Source organism: Carassius auratus, chromosome 39 (assembly GCF_003368295.1).
Source record: "Carassius auratus strain Wakin chromosome 39, ASM336829v1, whole genome shotgun sequence".
Classification (NCBI taxonomy): Eukaryota; Metazoa; Chordata; class Actinopteri; order Cypriniformes; family Cyprinidae; genus Carassius; species Carassius auratus.
In genome coordinates, this window is record NC_039281.1 from 386,045 (window position 1) to 409,996 (window position 23,952).

Genomic DNA, 23,952 nt, shown 5'->3' on the forward strand with positions numbered 1-23,952 from the left:
TAATTTCCACCACAATTTTGCCTCAATAATATTTTTATTGAACACATTTTCCATCAAACTGTATCTTTGTTTTCAAACTTAAAAAAAAAAAAAAAAATGCATTTATACCCAGAATTGTTAATTATTAGCAGATAAATAAAAAAAACTAGTGACTTGTTGAATTGAAAAACTTCAATTCTTAAAAGTACACAGGACACAGGACCAAAGGTGTCCATATACTGCATTTTTTTATACAAATAAAAGTGGACTCTTCCAATTCTACAAAAAAATAAAAATAAAAAAGAATTTTTTTTTTATTTTTTTTTAGAAATAAACCCAAACCATATTCACAAGGTTTTAGGTACAATTACAGATATGTTGTCTTAAAAGATTTTATGTAATAAAAACTGTGTTCTTTGTTTGCACGTTACCAAAACTGAAGTCAGCATGAGAATGAAAAACTGATTTTCTAAAAATGATTCAGCTCAGCAATTCTAACTCAGCAGTGCTCTTTCTCTTCTGTTTGAATAATAACTCCAGCCAAGTTCAGCCATATGAGAATGTCTTCTGGGGTCATTAACGATAAACATATTTCATTTTACTTAGAGTTTAAGGATAAATGAAATGACTTCTGTGATGCTGAAACATCAACACTTTGCTTGCATAGCTCATTATTCATCAATTTTCTACGGTGTTCCTTTCGTGTCATGAAGCTAATTGATTATGCATGGGTGAAATGCGAAAGTTAATTAAACATCTAAGCTGTTCAACAAAGACCTCATAAAACTAACTTTTCCAAGTAGGTGAGCAATGTCAGGCAGTCAATACTTTGTTCAACTATATCTTATACTGTACATACAGTACTTATATAAAGTAACATATATTCTTGTAATTGCATCATTTTTCATAACACAATTTCAATCTAGGTATATTCAAAGTAAATCAATCTCTAATTTAAACTAAAATGGCAAAATGGCAGGGCTGATGAATTTCATAAACTGTAATGAAATAAAAAAGGATACATTTATAAACAACCTAGCACCTTAAATAAATAAATGTCTGCACTTCACACCAATTTAAATAAAAGAGAGAGAGAGAAAGAAAAAAAACTCTACATATAGTCAAGTATTGTTACCAGGACAAACAAAGTAGGTAATATTCAAATGAAATACTCTCAGCTGACATCTCAATTAATATTCTCAATGAATTATTGTTCTCATTTAGCCATTATCTTGATTGCAAAAAGGCTACAAAAGGATATTGTGCCTATTGGGTAGTCTGTAAACATTCCAGTCTTATCTAGATACTCTAAGTGATCTGCCTTCAGTTAAGGTTTGGTCATGTATCCTGCGAAACAAACATCTATTCCTCTTTGGACCGTTCTGTTTTTCTGTCAGTGGAATTCTAGGAACTTAAACTGCACTTCTATTAGAACAATAACAGTATAAAGGGAAAGGTCCCTCAAAAATGAGAATTCTGAAATTATTGATTTACCTTTATGTCATTCCAAACCTGCATGCTGCTATTTTTCTCTAAAGAGCACAAGAGGGAAAGTATTTGAAATGATATGGAAAGATTTGAGGGAGGATACATAAACTGTCCCTTCAAGAGTCAATTTCTGGTCCTTGCATTTGGGGGCAAGGTACTATGGAAGGAAGAAAACAGTATACTACACACAAAATGAGTGAACAGCATTGCAATGAGTTTAAATCCATCACTGGCATGTAATGTTGCTATATGTGTCCCAGCAAGTCTCTGACAGGTAATTCCTTCCCCACTAGCCTTTGTAACAATTGCAGCAGCTCACACTGTTGGTTATATTGAGCAGGACTGAGACAGCCATTAGTAAAGACACCATATAATCTTTGCTAACATGAAGAGAGAGGAAACCCATCTGGACCTTTTGACCTCTGCATTGATTTTACAAGCTCAAGGACACTAGTGTTTTATTACTATATTGTATTTTGACTAAATGCTTTCCTATCGAACAAAATAATACTCAATTTATACTGAGGGTATTTCCAAAGAAAGGCTTTCCGCCACTAAATACGGTTCACTTTATTACTGGCTTTTAACAACATGATTGATCTGTACTTTTGTCATGCTTGGTAAGTGGAAAAACATGTTTTACTGTTTTTTTTTTTATATATATAAGTGGTTAGAAGCAATTTTGTGGCTTTAAGGTGATAGCATGTTACTCTCTGACAAGTTACTGGCAGCATGTTAAAAACTGTAATGAAGATGCTTAAGAATTTGCTAAATGTACAAAAACTATGCAGCTGTTTCACTTTTTTTTTTTTTAATCGAAGCATCACTGCACTACATCCTCTATGCGTCATTGCTGGTCTTTTCAAGCTTGGCAACGGAAATGTAAAATGACAAGGAAGATTCAGTGCTGAGATAATATCTCCTCCCTGTATAACATTAAGATTGATTGCCTTGTTCTTGCAGCTGGTCCATAACAAAAATACAGGTAATGACCACTGAGATGACCACTGCGTTCAAGGTAAGGCAGAACACAGTTTAAATATACATTTTTTACAAATGAATAGTCAGTAATGGAAGTGCAGTTAAGGGCTTAGAAATACTGGGAAAGAAAGGTGTAAAAAAAGAGAATGTCCTCATTTTTTTTAGAAGTGGAGAAAGCACCACTTTTTCCCCCGGGTCATGAAACAGTTATAGCCATGTTAACCCTGCACTGTCACATGTGTACAGTGTGAAACCATTATATTTTTATAGCTACATGCTTAGCAACAGACAGCCAATCACATGCTGCATATTCACATATTTCTTTTGTGCTCAAAAGAAGAATGAAATTCTACATGTTTGGTACGACATGAATTTACATTGTAATCATATGAAAGCTTTCATCCCTTATACAGGACACGTAGAGTCTTTTAAAAATGTATTAGGATTATTGAAAGAATAACCTTTCTGGCTACCTTGAAGATTAAATCAATGTGCACAAATATAGTTTGATAACTCACAAATATCTGTTTATTAAACCAATTTTCCCCATTTGCATGCACGTCAGTAACTGACAATGCATGTAAATTGTGTTTACATAACTTTATAAATCAGGTTATTTTTCTTGTAGTGATAAAACATAATCGTTAGCATATCTGACTCAGATTATTTCATATGTTGTCAGTTGTGATGCTAAATAAAGCTTGCGACATGTCAGTGGGAAACGTACAGCTCATAGATTATCCTCTCGTGCAGTCACAGATGCAGCGTTTTCACTAAACCACTTCAACTTCTGCTGCAGGAGAAGAGAACACATTTTATCTTTTTTTCTGGGTCATGAAAGAGTCTGAGTTTGTGATATATTTCCTTCTTTTTTTACTGCAAAACACTCGTTCTGTCTCGATACACTTAAATGCTGTAACGATGTGTTCCTGTCACATTTCACACATGCAGTCTTCAATAAGCCAACAGAAAAGGCTAGTGCATTTACATGCTGCACAAAATCTGTTTAAGAGGAAAAAAACTACCTGTGCTGACCAGTTTATGCTTAAGACATTTATGATATACTCCGATAAAAGAAAATGGGTTACCGCGTTTACATGTCCATGTGCATTGTCGGCTTATTAAGCATAATCAGGTTAAGAACATGCATGTAAATGCACTTAATGAAACTTAAGAGGAGTTTTATTTTTATTTGTTTTATTCAGGTTATTATGTCAGTGGTGCGATATAATTTTACTGTCAAATTGTGTCACTCTTATATGACAAATTCATCCAGCTGGGCATTCTGTGAATATCTGAGTTCATAAGCCATCCATTTCATAACATAAGGCTATTTTTGAAAAGAAGCACATATAACTATGTGGGTTCAAATCTAAGAAAAAACGTAAGCATTTTCACAGTATAACAGTCAAGTGCTGCCTTCAAAAGGAGTGTCACAGCAAACACTACCACATAAACATGGTTCTTGCTCATAAATGACCTTTCTATCAGTGAGATTGATGGGACATGGTGACTACGTTCCCCCTGTTGCACCTGTCATGGAGCATTTTACAGTAGCACATGACTTCAGCTTTCAACTTGATAAATGCTATATATAGATTACTATACATTTTACCTAATTACTTTAATCCATTTTTATTTTTATTTTTTTACATGAATTGACTTCTCTGACAGCACTGGTAGCTTACAGCTAAACGACTACAAAAGAAAAAGGTAACCATACCTGAGAAGAAGAACCTGTTATTAGTTCAATCATGTTCTTTGAAGTCAAGGAACACAATGGGATCAGTAAAAATAAAATAAAATATAAAGTTCACAAATCAGCATTTCTGCCTTGACAACTCTCAGAGAGTTTAGCATGTTAATATACACAGCAATGTTAATTTGTTTAGCAGAATAGATCTGCTACGCTGCTGCGAACATGTAAGAAATATTGCTGCTGCACACACAACATAAGCCCCATGGATAACATACATGATACACCCCCTAAAAGATCTATACAGGTGGAGCTGGGGAAGGTGGAGGGTATGCTTTATTAATAATGAGACAGAATGACTCAGCGTGCTTGAATAATTCAATACACTGTCTAAAACTAGACAGGTGCCATAACAGAAACCTTAAAATGTGACCTTCAGGGCAACATAGGATGGTTGTAAGACATCATGACATGACTGAATTCAATGTTTTCATAGCATCCTGTCCACTAAATTACCATTTTCTGTTTATTTTAAGGTAGCATGGCTGTATCCTTCACTGGCTACGATATCCTACAATTCTGTGCAAGCAACAGCTGGCAGAAAGAATAAAAATGTCTTCAGAAAATGTATTTATAAACGTTTTTTCAATGTGTGATTACATTTCCACAGATAAATAACCGTTGTAGTCACTAAATATATTTCTTGGTCTATAGTTCTCTTGCCTTGCACACCTGTCTGAATCCTTAGGAGGAACCTTATAAAAGCACTGTCTGTTCAATCACTCCCTGACTGGCTGGGCAGCTGCCTTCAGCTCCAAACACAGCCTGTTTGAAAAAAGGGGCACATAGACAAGGGAAACAACTAAACAATTTGACACAGTTCTTAAGTTGAAGAGAAAAACTATTGAAGATATCACCTAAAATTGCCCTGAAAGCTCCAAAAGTATTGAAGTTCTTTTTAATCAGAACTGAATGGACTGATGCTCCATTATAAAAACATGTCTGATGCGTTAAAGTTAAGAAGGTAAGGTAAGAATTATTTTGAAAGTCTCACAAAAAGAATGATATATATATATATATATATATATATATATATATATATATATATATATATATATATGTATACAGTATATAAACCATGATAAATAGAAAGTTCAAAAGAATTTGAAACATGTCTAAAAAACATTACAAATGGGACTGAAAATATGAAAAGTGCATCTTTTCCTAAACTATTAACCTTGAAAGCTCTTCAGCTTTGAGGTACTGAAATAATAATTCCTTATGACTTTTACCATTTTTTAAATTGTTTTGAGAGCTAAGACTTCATTCCAAGGGACAAAAAGTTTGTCCAGAATGTATAAAAAGTGCCAAAGGAACATTTTCAGTACTCCAATTTACCCAACCTTTCATTTCATACCCCCGTGTACTACTAAATGATGAGAAAATGATGGGACCATTAGACAGCAGAAAGAAAATTAAGTGCCCTCCCTCAATCTGCGACAATTTCAAACAAAGACGTCCATCTACTTTCCCTCTGTTTGATGGGTTTCTAAGTTTGACAGGGTTTTTCTAGGGCCAACCGAAAGAAGATGAGAACCATGAAATGGCAGCTTTGAAAAAAGCGAGATGAGAAAGATAACTATAATTAATGTGCCTGAGAAAAGTCTTGACACTCACTCCGTTCCACATACTGAGGCCCGGACTAATTATGACATAGTTGTGTTAGTCATCAGATGATCCTGTACATGACAAATGCCCTCACCACATTCAATAATTTCTTTATTAAGCTATAGATCAGTGCTTCATGGTGCTGCAAGACTGTGTGCCAAAGGCTACTGAGAAAGTGTTAGTAACAATGCTTAGAAACAAAAGAAATAAAGGAATAGCACACCTCAAAAGACAAAAACAATATATATATACTGAATACGATAATGAAACTAATGATTTCTAATTTGTCTTTTCTTCATGCAAAATTATTGTATGACTTAAAAAGACTTTTGATATATAATGCACAAGTCATACTTTTACGGTGCTTTTATGACCATTTTATGTTTATTTTAGAGTTCAATGTTGTCAGTATACTTTCAATCTCACTTGGGCTATTTTACTCCTTAATACTAAGATACAAACCTTTTTTTTTATACAAGTACATTACCATTTATTCAAAAAAGAAGAAAAGAAAAAAAAAGGGAGGGGGGGGTAAGGTTTTATAATGTTTTTGAAAGACGTGTCTTCTGCTCACCAAGGTTACATTTATTTGATTAATAAATATAGTAAAAACAGTATTACTGTGAATTATTATATTATATTGACATACTATTATATAAACCAGTGTACTTGTTTCAGGACACTTTGATGAATAGAAAGTTCAAAAGAATCGAATTAATTTGAAACATTTTATAACATCTCAGATGTCTTTTCTAATACTTTTAATTTAATGCATCCTTGCTCAATAAAAGTATTTCTTTCTTTCCATAAAAAATAATAATACCACTTCCACTTTAGAACTTGCAACTGAAGTAAAGGTTATAAACATGCTTAACATTCTTTAAAAAAAAAAAAAAAAAAAAAAAAAAACATTAAATACCATTTGGTAAAAAGTTGTGATAACACTTTCCAGTTCTACAGAATTCTGTTCAAATGTTTTGGGTGAGCACTATTTATTTTTTGTCTATAATCAGAAAGAATGCATTAAATGGTTATAAGTGATAGTAAAGACATTTATGATGTTATAAGATTTGTAAGAAGATCCAGAAGAAGAAGAAGACTCATTTACCAAATCAGCATGTTATAGGATGATGTGACAATGAAGACTGGAGTAACGGCTGCAGAACATTCAGCTTTGTCATTGCAGGAATAAATCACATTTTAAAATATATTTAATTGTAAGGAAGCACCCACTGGCCCAATCACAGAATCCAATGATCTGGTTAAAAGTGGGCTATTCTGCGTATACGTCTTCTGTAAAAAAAAAAAATCATAATTAAAAAATAATTTTGGTTTCTAGATTTATTCTGACTCCATGAATAATTTAATCTGGCTCCAATTGAAAATGACTTCTAATTTACAATGTTTCCAATATAACAGCTGACCAAGAGATCAGTTATGATTTAATTTAGACCTTTGATTATTCTAGGTATGCCATGTTTTCAGTTATTCGTTCATTAGGGACCCGGTATCACATGGAGAATTTATGTAGCCTCACGGACACAAACTCATCAGTTCTGATCTTAGACAGAGGATGCAGGGTGAATACCTACCTTTATGTCAGCCGCGCTCTAGTTACTCATAACAAAAAGCATAGTTTTTATATATCCATGAAAACTACAACCTACTAAGGCATGCAGAAATAAAAAAGTCTCAGATGATGTGCCACATGCTCCTTCATTGAGATTTTTGTATGATCTACCGTAAACACAGATTTGTGTGTTTGTAATACCACTTTAATCTACTAGACATAATTATTTAAGAATAATGCATAATAATTCAAGAATTCAAGAATAACTTTTATTGTTTGCCAGGTAGGACCAAACATCAATTAAACGAATTAAAAAGAATATGGTACACAACTAATCAGCATAACATATAAAAACATACAGTACTGTATTAAAAAATAGTTTCATGAAGTCAGCATAGCAATAGAGACACACAGAAATTGTGTGGGAAGTTCCAGATTTTTCACAAGGTGGTTTATTCGTACGACCACACTCGTACAAATTCATAAGATTGTTGCCAAATCGTACGTATTTTACGAGTTGCACAATTCGTAAGAATTTGTACGAATGACCTACACCTAACCCCGCCCCTAAACCTAACCGTCACTGGGGTTTAGACAAATCGTATAAAATCGTACGAGTGAGGTCGTACGAATTCGTACGAATAAGCCACCTCGTAAAATACGTACGAATTGGCCGTGAGATAGCGTTAACGAAGTTCTGGATACAGATGCTTCCATGAGTGGTATGCCAAATCTCTTTAAATACCCCATCTAACAAAATGCCTAGAAACATTTAGCACCCAAATCTCATGCTCGAAAGGTCACAAACATAGTTTTGGGGATGAAAGCAAATGGTTTTCAAATATCTTTATTGGGGCATCAGAAGAACAGGTTTTATTTTCTTTATTCTTGCCTGTACTGTTGATGCAAAAGTGAAACCACCTTACCAGTCGCACCCGAAGTGTTTATAAGTGTTTACAGTGACCACACATAAAACAGCTTAAAACAATAGATTTGGGAAATCTGCATGACTGACTGAGACCTGACCTGGTATGGGGGAAGAGATGAGACTGGGCCAGCTGTTATCTTGTGCTCTTTCTCATAGATCCTCTCTTCAGATTAGAGAATGTTATTGTTTTATTAAAAGATAGGAATTTTGAATTCAGTTTTGGTCAAATCCATCCTTATAAAATAGAAAACAGAAGGCAGAGACTTTTCAAAAACATTTAAAATACACTTTTGAACAGTGGTTTACTTTACATAGCTTGCAATACTTCAAGCTCAAAATTGAAAGGAAATTCTAAATGAGAAATCTCAATTTGAAAGAATTTTACCAGACTCTTTCTGTTAATGAAGGCCTGGCTTATTTTCTTCCTCTAAGTATGCTGGAATCCAGCGAAAGAGATAGCAGATACACGATTAAGACATCTCACTCTAATCTTACGGTTCATCCTCAGCTTGTTCCCGCTGTCTTGATGAATTCTGTCAAAGATTTCCTGCTGCTGGACCTCTCAATCACCAGTGAACTCAGAACTCAGTTTAAAAATACAGCAGAAACACATATCCCCCCATTTGCCACTACTGGGGTGTCACAACTCACACTGCTTATGTTTAAACAATTTTTTCTGATGTACAGATGTAAATCAATTCACTTCCAAAACCTTGAAATGATTAAAAAAAAAAAAATAATAAGCTGGTCAATGCAACTTTGAAACAGTCATTAAGGTTTGCAGTGTATTTTCATATTCATTCTACTCATTCAAGTTGCTCAATGTCATTACATTTCTGAATTATAATGACAGTGTGAAAACCAAGCTAGAAAGAATTATATGTGTTTTTTTTCCCCAATACATACATCTCAGACCTCTAGCCTAAGAATGTCATACGTGCTGGAGTGTTAATCAAGCACACAACGAAGGAGATAGCTAAATAGTTATTTTAATGATACACGGGAGGAAAAGGGCACGTCCAAACACAAATCCAAATCATGGTTTCAAACATTACATTACATTAATAGCGGACAAAACACAACTGAACAGACAGGATTTTAAAAGGCATGGAAAGTAATAGAGGAATGGAAACAGGTCAATCAAATCAATTAACAAAGCGAGGAACAGAACATGACCAAATAGGGATAACACAAAAGGAACAGAAGTCCATGACTGTGACAAAGATACACTGATAGATAGGGTGACCATATGCATCATTCATACGGGAAATGTCCCAGCCAGGATTATAATATTGCCTAAAATATCCAGGTTTTGGCTATTTGCACTGTGCAGGTTGGTCGTTGCACGGGAAATGTCCCAGCCAGGATTTTAATATTGCCTAAAATATCCAGGTATGGCTATTTGCACTGTGCAGGTTGATGGTTGTGTAACATTCATGAGAGCTATAAAGAGCAGAGCAAACGGCTCCTTATGCTTTTGAATCGCTTTCACGTGTTTGTTTGTTCGTTTGACTTGAAGCATTGTGGCACACTTTTCTTTGGGGGGGGGGGGGGGGGGGGGGGGGGGGTTTGTGCGCAGCGACGCTTCAATTCAATCGAACGAACAAACACGTGCGCATATTTGCATTGCTTTGATCGTTCCCTCTAGATCTCACACACAGCCCCACGATTGGTCGATTATGTACAATACCTGCATGTTATTGGTCAAACTGCTCTGGATGTTTTAGGCATTATTAAAATCCTGGCTGGGACGTGTCCCGTATGAACGGCGCATATGGTCACCCTACTGATAGCGATTACAAATATACAATTATTATTCTATGAACATCAATGGATTCTTAAAATCTGTACAGCTCTAAGTTACACAAATAAAAGTGATTACATTTTGGAAGCTGATATGTTTTTACTGAATGTAAACTATCCATGAATAAAGATCTATGTGTGCTTCAATATATGACATATACGAATAATGAATACTAATGAGATAAAGTTGCAAATTTTTACCACAATTTTCACACTGTACAATTAACTATTACTTCTTTTTTTTTTTTTTTTTTTGGCTGCAGAAGCTCATACTGCTTCAAAAATTAATCATATCCTGTCTAGGTACAGAAAAAAATAACATTAATCTGTTTAGATAATAATCAATCATCTCTATGCCCCATTAAGCTCACAAAGATCTATAAATGTTTTTTTAAACACTTTGTTCTTGATTTAAACAAAATGGTCTTACTTACTAAGATTTAGGCTTTGATACATATTTCATCAAAACTATCTCAAATTCTAAATTCTAACTGTTAACACCACTTCAAGAGTGCTAGATGAGTGAGACATCTTATTTAACTTTCTCATTATGTTTCATTAAGAAGATCTATTTTAAAATTTATAATGCATTATTCATCTGCCCCTTTCTATGAACTACTGCACACTCAAGCATACCTGAATAACAATGTGAATAGTTTTGTAAATGTTTAAGCACTGCATTTGCATATACTTAATTAAATAATTCCTATGATGTATTTTTTTTATCCATGTAGGGCTATTCATATGCAAAACATGCATACTGAATGAAGATATATTACACTTTTATATGTAACAAGATATACTTCAAAAGGCTCTTCATGCAGTGCAATGAAGAAGCTTAAACAGATGTCTTACTCATCTAGAACTGATGATAGAGATAATTCATATTGTTTCTAGATTATTGTTAAGAGCGATAATTCATAATGTTTCTAGATTATTGTTAAGAGCGATCAGATGCATTTTAAATGATAATTTTCACAAAAATAAATAAATAAATATTTCAATGTTTTTTTGATCCTGTCACAAAAGTCCCAGCTAACATTAACTGACTAATCATATCAGCAGCACATGTGAAAGTGTGAATGAGTACTAGTCAGGTAAAATCACTAGATTGTAAGAGCAGACTGATTGCTATAAAAGGAGGGAAGAAGCGCTTCCAATAACTGTGTACTTGTTAGCAATGTTTACTTCTAAAGAAACACATGCAGCCCTCATTGCTTTGCATCAAAATGGCCTCAAGTGCAAGAAAATTGCTACAAAGAATATTGCACCTGAAAGAACCATTTACTGGATCATCAGAAACTTCTAGGAGAGAGGTTCAACTGCAGTGAAGAAGTCTTCAGGACGTCCCAGAGTGTCCAGAAAGTGCCAGGACCGTCTCCTCCTAAAGAGTCAGCTACAGAATCATGTCTCCAGCAGTACAGAGCTTGCTAAGGAATGGCAGCAGGTTGGTATGAGAGCATCTGCACACACAGTGAGGCCAAGACTTTTGGACAACAGCCTGGTGTCAAGAAGGGCAGCAAAGAAGTCAATCCTCTCCAAGAAAAATGTCAAGAACAGACTGAAATTCTGCAGGAAGTACATGGGTTGGACAGCAGAAGACTGGTGCAAATTTATTTATTTTTTATTAATTTTCTCGGATGAAACTCCCTTCCAACTGTTTGGGACATCTGGAAAATCGATTGTTTGGAGATGAAAAGGTGACCGCTACCATGAGTCCTGTGTTGTGCCAACAGTGAGGCATCCTGAGACCATCAATGTGTTGGGTTACATTTCTACCAAGGAAGTGGGCTCTCTCATAATTCTGGCCAAATGCACAGCCAGGAATAAAAAATGGTATCAAAACATCCTGCAAGAGTGAATTCTTCCAATGATACATGAGCAATTTGGTGATGATCCGTGCATTTTCCAGAATGATGGAGCACCATGTCACAAAGCAAGAGTGATACAGAAGTGGTTCAAAGAACATTACTTTGAAATTTTGGATCCGTGGCCAGGAAACTCCCCGGATCTCAATCCCATAGAGAACCTGTGGTCAGTCCTCAAAAGGCAAGTGGACAAGCAGAAGCCCACAAACTGTGATTAAACTCCAATAATGAATAATATAAGAATGGATCACCATCAATCAGGATTTGGCCCAAAAGCTAATATCCAGCATGTCAGAGCGAATTGAGAGAGGTTATGAAGAACCAGGGTCAACAACCTAAATACTGAAATATTGTTAAAATTGCCAATGAAAGCCTTTAAAATTAGGATAATGCTTATCATTGTTTTTTCTAAGTATGTTATAGCAATGTGGAAAAATTATCTACAAATAATGAAGCAGCAAACTTTGCAAAACACATCTATATCACTGCCAAAACATTTGGCCATGACTGTAGAATGATAGATAGACAGACAGAACCGTAGCTGGATAGACAGAATGACAGGCACGTGGATGGATGGATAGATAGATTGATGATAGATCAATTGATCGATCAAGAAACGCAGATCATTATTTCCTCAATGCTTTTTCATTACGTTTCAGTGCAGAAAATGTATCACAGTAAATGCAATCACATGCCTGGAGGGAACTGATGGGGAGTGACCAAGGTTATGGAGTCTGCTGAGATACTAATCAATTATTACATTAGCACATTCATCTTTGTTAAGCTGAATACACACTTTGCTCTTGGCTTATCATTATGGCACCCTCATAGACCACCCACAGTCCTTTCAGAGACTGGTTGATGGATATTGCATGCAAAACTGAAATGCGCTTGTGAAAACTGTAAGTTTCAATGAGACTGGAAACAAAAAATGTATAAAAGGAACTGTCTTTTAAAAAAAAAAGAAGAAGAAGAAGAGTGTTTGTGAAGAGGAACCTATCACTGGATTGCGGAAAAATTTCCGATTAGGGTTGTACTTCAGTGTGACACAAAATTTGTCCCATTTAATATACCAACCTCACAACCCCACAAAATGACAAGATTGTGCGACAGCTAATGCAGCCAACCTTGTTTTACCCATTTTATTTAATGGTACCTTGTTTAAAAAATACCGTTTCTATAATGAAATTGTAAATTACTTATAAATAATGACTCTGTAATTGGTTTGTAATGAATGGACACCGAATCAATGGACATTGAATCAATGCACACTGCATTCAGCATTTTCAACCAACCAAACAAAATGGATAAGATAGATTTTCATCTTGTGCATTGCTTAAACAAAACAAAAGTGACACATTCAGCATACAAGAATTAATGATAATTTTCTCACTGAATCCTTTAACCGATTTATCAGAGACTAAAGTATTTTCAGCAGTTGCCTGGAGTCACATATCCAAGTGTGCATCAAGACCTTGTTGATGTGCTGTTCTTTTAAACTAGAAGACCATTAATCATATACTGAGATGGCTGATACTTGCTATAAAAGAAAACCTCTTTAAAATAACCAATTGTTACTCATGACAAGAAACGAAGACATTTTGAGACATTCAATTCTAGCAAGCAATGTAAGGGATTTTAATATGAGTTGTGCCATTCAAACTCAATGAATAGCATTTTAGGAAAAGCATCTGAGACAAAGTTGACACTTAAACATAAGTACAACTAACAACTACATTTTTTCTCATGCTATGAATGAGAAACATAAGTATTAAAATGTTTTATTGAGTATTAGTATTGCTAAACTGAAAAGCAAAAATGACTGTATAAAATAAACCATAACTTGCTGAAGGTACTTGGGGTCTAATAAAATGCTGGGATGACAAATTAGTTTGTTTGCTGGCAAGATTAATGTAATGCTTTGTTTATTTGGTATTGAAAAACTCATAATCAGAAGAAAGCCTTGTGCGATATTCTAGATTCACTGGATTACTAAGAGAAAATCCAACCTCCAAACAATACAGTCCCAGTCTTATCTCCAGCTAACAAAACAAACACAATCGAATCACTTCAATTCACAAAATATACACGAAAGAAGTTTTCTACAAGAACAAAGGCTACATAAGAGCCAATATAGGCTCCAAAAAAATAACATTCTGAGATGAGGAAAAAAGCTGATATGGAGACAAAAGATGATTTTGAATACTGTAGACTTAACCCGCCATCATTATGGATGACTGTCTGTGGTGCATTGCTCTAACTTCAGTTTCTAAAATTCATATGATGCTAAATCAAAGCTACACACCATTAACGATAACAAATTGTATATATGTCCACAGACAAACGACTCTTTTTTTCTGAGGGACTCAGATTTTACAATCTGACAAAGCTCTTGAGGTTCAAAGGATCCATGGCAAACATATTACAAATAGCTTTCTTTGTGGCGTCACCCATAGTCAAAATGTGTCCATATCCCTGTCTTTCATCCTCATGAGAGAGTGGATGAGAGAGAGACAGAATGAGATTGACTGCAGGTGGGCCCGCATCTCCACTTTCGCTTTATATAGAGATTCAATTGTTTATCCAAAACTACATTATCTATCAAATAAAGGCACTTTTTCTTCTCTTTCTAGTTTAAAAGAATACTTTTATCATCTTTTGAGAGCTCAAGTACAGCTTATCATTTAGTTCACTTAGCCTTTTATCTATATCCAACTTTTCACTGAACAGCGAGAGCAAGCGTCTTCAAGCCAGTGCTAAGCCTGGATAATTCAAGCCTATTGTTTACAGTGATATCCAACAGTGGCCTTTCTGGCCCTGAAAAGGCTTAGATAACTCAGTTATGAAAAGCAGAAAGCAATCAGAAAGGTGAGAGTGGATTCTCATACATACACAATACCAATCTCGGGGATTTGGAAAAGCATTAGTGGATCTCTCACTTCCTGTCTATCCTGTTCTGCTTGACTCAACACAGAGGTCTAAGCAAATGTCTTAAGATATTATGTACACTCTGACATTTCCCTTGGTCCTGACCTTTTAGAGTCTGGTGCCAACACAACGCCTCTTAATCTCCCCCCGTTTTCCACTGTACAAAGGGTGCAAGAGCAAGTAAGACAAGGTTAAATGCGGTGCCCGTCACTGTAGGGGCCAAATGGTGACACTTAAGATTGAGTTTGATACAGTTACTGTGACAGATGCTGAGTGGCTGGGCATGCCCTGTTTCTGACATTATCAAAACTGCCTACATAACCACTAGGGCCATTGTAACACATAGTGATATTGCTTGAGTAGATGATTACTGAGGAATCAATGGAAAATTGCCACTTCTATGCAAAGTAGACAACACTGTTGCCAAGTCAAGGAATGCTGTTTGATTTTGGGGTGGGAGGATAATTGCAACTTAATTGGTTCTTCATATGTACTTTCTCACCAGATACCTCTGAGACTATTAAAAGATAACCCTTGGGGGGAAAATTCCATTGGGGCTTGTGACTAGAGTCACAATGATAAACCAAGCTGTTTAACCGCTAGGCTTTCCCTTACTGAGGGAGATGGATAAGAAGGCAAATTAAATATGACAATTTGTACAGATGCAAATGGCACAAATCTTTGTTTCAATTTGACTTATAATGCATTATAATTACAATCCAGAAGTGGAGGCGAAGTCAACTGACATGGTTGCACATCACACAGTCATAGAATGAAGAAAAGAGAGAGAGGTGGAGAAAAGGAACAGAAATAGTCCGAATCTGGAAGGAAGAAACCGAGCACATTGTTCAAAAGATGAAATGCAAAACATAATAAAAAATAAAAAAATAAAGATAGGAGATGAGAAATATTTAAAGAATAACAGATGACAGGGAAAAAGCAAAACAAGGGCAATATACCTTAAATCTTGTTTTATTGCTGCATGCTCTAAATATCTCTGGATATTTCATTTCAAACTGCAGAAGCTGGACATCTATATGTCTAAACCGGACATCCATGTACATGCTTTATGCATCACACCAAACATTACAAATCCATTCGGAAGTAACACAAGCTGCTAGAGTACATCAGAAATAGTACAGTCATGGCCAAAAGTTTTGGCAGAGACAAAACTTTTGTGTTTTGAAAAGTTTGCTGCTTAAGCTGGTGTAGTGTTCATTCATATTGTTTCTAGATTATTGTGTAGAGTGATGCATTTTAAATAATTGCTTAAAGCTTCATTGGCCAAAAAAAAAAAAAAGAACAAATGTCACTGTTTTTTGATCCTGACACAAAAGTCCCAGCTAACATTAATTGACTAGTCATATCAGCAGCACATGTGAAAGTGTGAATGAGTACTAGCCAGGTGAAATCAAGAGCAAGAGCAGAATGATTACTATGAGAGGAGGGAAGAAGCCCTTCCAATTACTGTGTTCTTGTTAGCAATTGTTACCTCTAAGGTGCTTTGCATCAAAATGGCCTCACATGCAAGGAAATTGCTACAAAGAATATTGCACCTGAAAGAACCATTTACTGGATCATCAGGAACTTCTAGGAGAGAGGTTCAACTGCAGTGAAGAAGTCTTCAGGACGTCCCAGAGTGTCCAGAAAGCGCCAGGACGGTCTCCTCCTAAAGAGTCAGCTACAGAATCATGTCTCCAGCAGTACAGAGCTTGCTAAGGAATGGCAGCAGGTTGGTATGAGAGCATCTGCACACACAGTGAGGGCAAGACTTTTGGACAACAGCCTGGTGTCAAGAAGGGCAGCAAAGAACCCAATCCTCTCCAAGAAAAATGTCAAGGACAGACTGAAATTCTGCAGGAAGTACATGGGTTGGACAGCAGAAGACTGGTGCAAAGATATTTTCTCTGATGAAACTCCCTTCCAACTGTTTGGGACATCTGGAAAATCAATTGTTTGGAGAAGAAAAGGTGACCGCTACCGTGAGTTCTATGACGTGCCATCAGTGAGGTATCCTGAGACCATCAATGTGTGAGGTTACATTTCTACCAAGGGAGTGGGCTCGCTCATAATTCTGCCCAAAAACCCTGTGTTATGAGGAGGGGTTGGGATGAACTCAAGTGCAGACAGGATGTACTGAACACAGGATTTATTAATACAAAAGGGGAAAACAAAACCCACGAGGGGGAAAACGACGACTAGGGTAGACACTAACTTTACAAGACAAGATAAACAAGGACTCAAAACAGGAGAACACTAACTACAAATAAACACTCACGGTTATACAAGGATACAATATCTCAAAGGGGTTACCAGGGTATACTCTCTCACAAGGCTGACAGGCAGGAACACATATGTGGAACATTCACAGAGTGGAACACATAAGTAGAACAATGAACCGACAAAAGACAGAGCACACTAGGGGATCTAAATAGGAGAACTAATTACGACACAACAGGTGGCACAGATACGGCAATCACAACAAGACTAGGATAACAAGGGGGGCGGGGCAAGGGAATGAGACAACACAAGCACATGGCCCAAAGACAAGGCCATGTGCTTGAACACAAAACACGGGTCTGTCATGATCCTGCCTCAAGACTAGAGAAAAGTCAGGACATGAAGGCAGAATCATGACAGAACCCCTCCCTTAAGGAGCGGCTTCCAGACGCTCCCCAAGGGAACATCAAACGCGGGACATGACTGACTGGGACAGAGACAAAAACCAACAAGACATGACAAATAACAACAAAGGCTAACATGAATACACAACGACAGGGTTAGGGTGACAAATCAAAAAAAAACAAACAAGGAAGGGGAGGAGGCGGGACAACAAAGTTCATGGGGGACAGACCAGGGTGGGTGGGTGGGGCAGGAGTCTTAGAAGGACGGGACGAAGGCTGACAACGAGGGGTTCGGGCAGGTCTGGGTGGTCTAGGGTGGGGAGTGGTCTCCGGACCATTTACAACAGAGGACATGACAGGAGAACTCACGTGACACGGGGCAATATCTACTGGACACGGGGAAACATCTACTGGACACTTGACAACATCAACGGGACATGGGACAACGTCTACTGGACACGGGGAAACGTCTACTGGACACGGGGAAACGTCTACTGGACACGGGGAAACGTCTACTGGACACTCGACAACATCAACAGGACACATGACAACATCAGTGGGGACAGAAACTGGGTCAGTAATAGCACTAACTGAGGCTGGCTCGGGATCTCTGGGGACAGGGTCAGGGGACAAGACAGGACTGGTGGGGACTTCAAGGATCTGGACAAGACAAGACAAATAATTAGACAGAGTCTTGGCAGCTATTACGACAGGCATCTCCTTTCGAGATGAGACGGACTGTAATAATGCTTTGGCTGCAGAGTCGGCCGCGGCTCTCTCCTCTGCCCTCACGACTGCGGACTTGGAAATAGTTCTCTTAGTCGCCGGTTCAGGGTCAAGGGTCACCGCTGCTGGCTCGGGCACGCCAGCGCTCACCGCTGCTGGCTCGGGCACGCCAGCTCTCTCCGCTGCTGGCTCGGGCACGCCAGCTCTCTCCGCTGCTGGCTCGGGCACGCCAGCTCTCTCCGCTGCTGGCTCGGGCACGCCAGCTCTCTCCGCTGCTGGCTCGGGCACGCCAGCGCTCACCGCTGCTGGCTCGGGTGGCCTCGCCGACTCAGGAGGAGACAGGGTCACAGGACCGGCAGGCCCCTTCTTCTTCCTCTTCCTCCTTGGCTGCGGTGCAGAGGTCACAGCTGGGTCAGAGGCGGGTTGGGGGAGTTGGGTCTCAGGCAGGGCAGACTCCGATGCCGAAGAGGGGGAAAACGACGACTAAGGTAGACACTAACTTTACAAGACAAGATAAACAAGGACTCAAAACAGGAGAACACTAACTACAAATAAACACTCACGGTTATACAAGGATACAATATCTCAAAGGGGTTACCAGGGTATACTCTCTCACAAGGCTGACAGGCAGGAACACATATGTGGAACATTCACAGAGTGGAACACATAAGTAGAACAATGAACCGACAAAAGACAGAGCACACTAGGGGATCTAAATAGGAGAACTAATTACGACACAACAGGTGGCACAGATACGGCAATCACAACAAGACTAGGATAACAAGGGGGGCGGGGCAAGGGAATGAGACAACACAAGCACATGGCCCAAAGACAAGGCCATGTGCTTGAACACAAAACACGGGTCTGTCATGATCCTGCCTCAAGACTAGAGAAAAGTCAGGACATGAAGGCAGAATCATGACACCCTGCCAGGAATAAATTTTTTTATCAAAAAGTCCTGCAAGAGCAACTTCTTCCAATGATACATGAGCAATTTGTTGATGATCAGTGCATTTTCCATTTTCCGTGCAAGATGGAGCACCATGTAACAAAGCAAGAATTCTAGAAGTGGCTCAAAGATCATTACATTGAAATCTTGGATCCTTGGCCAGGAAACTCCCCGGATCTCAATCCCACAGAGAAACTGTGGTCACTCCTCAATGGAAAAGTAGACAAGCAGAATTGTAATCAATTTCGAAAACTAAAAAGGCCAGAATGGATTGCCATCAGTCAGGATTTGGCCCAGAAGCTAATATCTAGCATGCCAGAGTGAATTGCAGAGGTTAAGAAGAACAAGGGTCAACACTGTAAATATTGACTTACCAATAAAGGCCTCTAAAACTTATGATATGCTTATCATTGTTTTCATTTTACTATAGAAACTTATGGAAGAAAAATGTACAAATACTGAAGCAGCAAACTTCGCAAAACACAAAATATGTCACTGCCAAAACTTTTGGCCATGACTGTACATGGCATGTTTACTGATTATGGGTTCTTATTGCTTTTTTTACACATCACACCACTCACATCCGATATAGACAGGGTGTTTTATCACCACGCTTGGAAAGCTGCTCAATCAATCAGCTCAACCATTTACCAAAAATAAACATATATTTATACTGTCTGTATGGTGTTAAGAAACAAATCTGCATCATTCAGTGTAAATATTGGTGTTGCCAGTGTAAAATCAGCTTTGGATAAGAAAATCTATGCTCAACACCAATGGATTACAGTACAAAGTAAATAGATAAGTTTTGCACACAAGGGGAAATGACAAGAGATAGACATGAAGGAATCGGAACTAACCACAATTCTCCTCATCTGCCTGATTCCCACAGTCATCCACGCCATTGCAGTGAAGTAGCTGAGGAAGACAGGTACTGAGGTTTCCACAGGGGAAGTATCCCAGCGGGCAATGAGCCCGATCCTCTGATACGTTAAACATGGTCAGCACCACTTCAGAAGAGACAAAGACAAAGAGCAGAGAGAAACTGAGCATTATAAATACAGTCTCAGGTTACTGAGAGGTGATGTGCCTTTTTCACAAATACAAAATAATTAGTATTTTAACTATTTCTAATTCACAATTTCATGTTAAACAATGTTGACTTAAAACTGCATTTTTATTGTGTTAATTGTTAATTAAAATATAGGCTATCCCTGGACACTACTGTTTTATAAGACGTTTTCAAAGAATGGAAGGTTAAACAATATTTAACTACAAGCAATGTGAATTATAACCAATCACACACCATTCTGTTGAGCTTTTGAATGCAGTGGCCAATCAGAGACTTTCAGATAATTCAGCGCTGAAACGCAGTGTTTTGATTACTCGCTGGCTGAATTATAAACAACAAAGTGCAGATGTGCGTACGATTAAAAGTAAGATATTCATTTCACAGTGTAAAAAGCTTCAGTGATTTAAATGGGAGTTTTTGAGAGTGCCAGAAATCTGGCTAGACTAAAGTGAAAATGTTCTTTGATAATGTAAATGTTATTTGCTCTCTGTAAAATGAAAATGTTAGTAACTTACAATATTGTTATTAGATTCACATTAATTAAATTCAAAGTCAGTCAAATATAATCTGCATCAGAATCGATTTTACCGGGACATTGCCTATTGACATGAAGACATAAATTCAAGTGCTTTATCAGATATGTACCACTGTTTCATCCTTGTTTTTAATTTGTTTTATGTCAAAGCACTCTGTCGTGTGTTTTTTGTGTTTTTTCAGAGAGTTTTCTCATGCAAATGTGTTATTTTGTGTTTGCATTCATTACAGACTTTACTTTCACTTTATTTTCGTTCATATTTCCAAAGAAATATGTTAAGTAGTAGTTCAAAAGACTACTTATTGGTTTAATACGGGACAGTTTGAACCAATCTGGGCACGGGGATGGGACTAAGTGTTAACAATCATTTCTGGCTCAGAGGAAAGAAAGCATTGGTTATTTTTAGCAGGCGGCTGTCTCGGTCTTTGAGGGTGAAATAAAAAGTGTTTTAAAAAAGTTTTTATGTGTAGTTAGTAGATTACACTGCTTTGCACATCGCCCATCATATAGCAATCCGGTGCAAAACTCATTTACTTACATTTACTTATGTTTGAGAATCGAGATATTTCCTGCCATAGCCTAGTTAACACGTTTGGAAATATTATGAATAAAAAGGAAAAAAATAAAATAAAACATTAAGCTATATCAGTTATACAGTGCTATTGTGTCTGCGGTGTCACTTGACCAGCATGATGCTGAGCCAGCAACCCCCCCACTCGTCCCCCCTCAAAAATCATGAGTGCATGACGCCCCTGACTCATATTACTGCAAGTCATTCTCAAGGCAATCTATAGATCTATGAATAAACAGCCGAAAAGAAGAAATAGTTGTGTGTCAACATGAAGAATTGCCATAGTGTAGCAAAAGCTTCGGGGCAGACGGTGCAGTGCGATTTATCAGACAGTAACTCTTTCTTTTTTTCTTTCTTTTTTTCTGAATGGGTGCAAAGACCTAAGCTCCAGGTTAATTTATACAACAGAGAGAAATACCTTTGAATTTTTATATTACATAATTTTGAAATGTAAAACCCCTTTATTGTAGTAAGTTGAGTTTCTATAGTTAAACCTAATCAATACAACCATGATGCACTGCATAGCCTTCAGGTCTAAACTGTTCCTTTTGCCCTGTTAAGTTCATTTGTTATCCAAGCAGTAAAAATCTATAAATATCGTTCTTAAAGGATCTGAATCTCATTGCAGCTGTTTATGCTGGATCAAGTTTACCTGCTTTTGAGTGCCACATATGACAAATCTTACACCATTAGTAAACCGGAGAACACAGACTACACAGAAACAATAAATTTAAGATATAAACTATGTTGTTATTATTATGGGCACTATACAGTCAATGCCACATGTTATGGAATTTGCTTTTATACTAAATTCAAGATATTTCCGATCCCCTATCTCCTCCCCCAAACAAACCTTTTTTTTTTTTTTTTTTTTTTTTTTTTACTTTTTAATTAAAACATTGTTTAGTATTTTATTTTTATGGTTCCCGCAATGTTTGCAAAACTTGACACACTACACAGTCCAATCCAATGTTATACGAAATTTGTGCATGCAAGAAAGGAAAACATGGGGTTTGATTTAAAACCGCCAAAGCTGCCTACCTTACCTAGACAGCATCACAGGAGTCTTCACTGAATTTTTGCAGAATTCTGGAACAGGTACCTTGGTAGCACTGTGGAATTTGAGATGCAGCCTTGACGTTGCCCTATAATTTCTTTAAGATTGAATTTTGATATCTGAGTGTAGCTATGTTATTGCCTACCTTGTTCATCCCCCTTCAAATTGATATAGCCTACTTTAATCACTTTATACCGGAAAGCAGACTCCTTCTTAAGCCAATTAATTTATAATTATGAAATCAAAGTAAAGGTTTAGGAGAGGATGGTATGCAAGTGTTATTACTATATAATATTCTTTTTCATACTGGCCTTATTAAACAAACGTTTCAATAGCGTTTCAGTGCCCAGATAAAAGTGAAATAACAGGGTAGTCAGTGCGTTAAATACTGTATATACGTACGCAAAAAGAAATTTCGCTTTTGCGCGAGGAGGTAACCATAGCAACAGCGGTATTGGACGGTACACAATTTCTCTGATTATCTCCTCATTATTGTAGATTAACATATCACTAAATCTTTAAGATAAAATGTATAAACTCTTTGCCAAGACGAATTGATTGCAAAGAAAATCACGGGGGAAAAAATCAGATCCCTTGAAAGTCACACATGGCTAAAAGGATAATAGCAAACTAAATGTAATAATTATCCACCAATAATCAACAATATATCAAAAGCAACGAAAAAAGCATCAGTTTCCTCATGGGCCAAAAGATGATTTAAAACTATTTTTGAAATGAAAAGCAAGTCAAAGATGTGTAAACTGTTAACGGTAAAGTGATCCGAGTTTGAAAAAAAAAAAAAAAAAAAAAAAAAAAAAAAAAAGAAACAAATCAGACCACTTTCTCTGACATCATGAATGAAGGAAACACAAGGTGAAGCACAATAACTCACCCGACACTCCGCACATCAGGATGCTGGCGATGTGAACTTGCATGGTAACGGCGACGGAAGATGTGATGTCAACAACAGCTGAAACCTCTGCGCGCGCGGTCAGATTCCCCTGACTGATTAAAAAAGACTTATATAGTTCCTTGTTGCCAGCCTCCTCTAACAAATTGAAAGAAAGTTGCGTGCGAATGATAGGATACGAACAGGTCCGACTAATCCGCGGAGATGCTCGGTGCGCTCCTTTGCGCGCACGGATCGAGTATAGAGCGCAGAGAGCGCACACACATGCACAACGCACAGACACCTGGGGGAGGGACTTTGAAATGAAATACATCACTTTTCTTCAAATCGACCAACACATGTTGGGGTGAGGTTTAGTAGAGCTGCGCTAGTAAACAATATATAGACACATTTGTATAATTACGTGATACTTTTAAAGTATGATAACGCATCTTGATTAGAGTACCAGCCAAACTTATCGTCAGCAGGATTATTTCATTTTATTGCCTACCCCTTTCTCAGTTGCTGTCAAAATGCTGTCTAGACAATATTTCAGCAAGACAAGCATGACTCAGTCTTTCTGTCCTATGATAGCTGATGCACATTTCACCGACATCTAC

At 37.2% G+C, this 23,952-nt stretch overlaps 1 protein-coding gene across 1 annotated transcript in view; it reads right to left on the minus strand.

Moving 5' to 3' along the window:
• LOC113057585 (relaxin receptor 1-like) overlaps positions 1–23,658 on the minus strand; it is a 46,519-nt gene extending 22,861 nt beyond the window's left edge. The window contains exons 1-2 of the mRNA XM_026224998.1: positions 23,336–23,658; positions 20,069–20,218 (exon numbers count right to left, since the gene is read on the minus strand). Coding sequence (XP_026080783.1) covers positions 20,069–20,218; positions 23,336–23,378 — 193 coding nt within the window. The 5' untranslated portion in view covers positions 23,379–23,658. The remainder of the gene's footprint in view (positions 1–20,068; positions 20,219–23,335) is intronic.
• Positions 23,659–23,952: the final 294 nt, after the last annotated feature.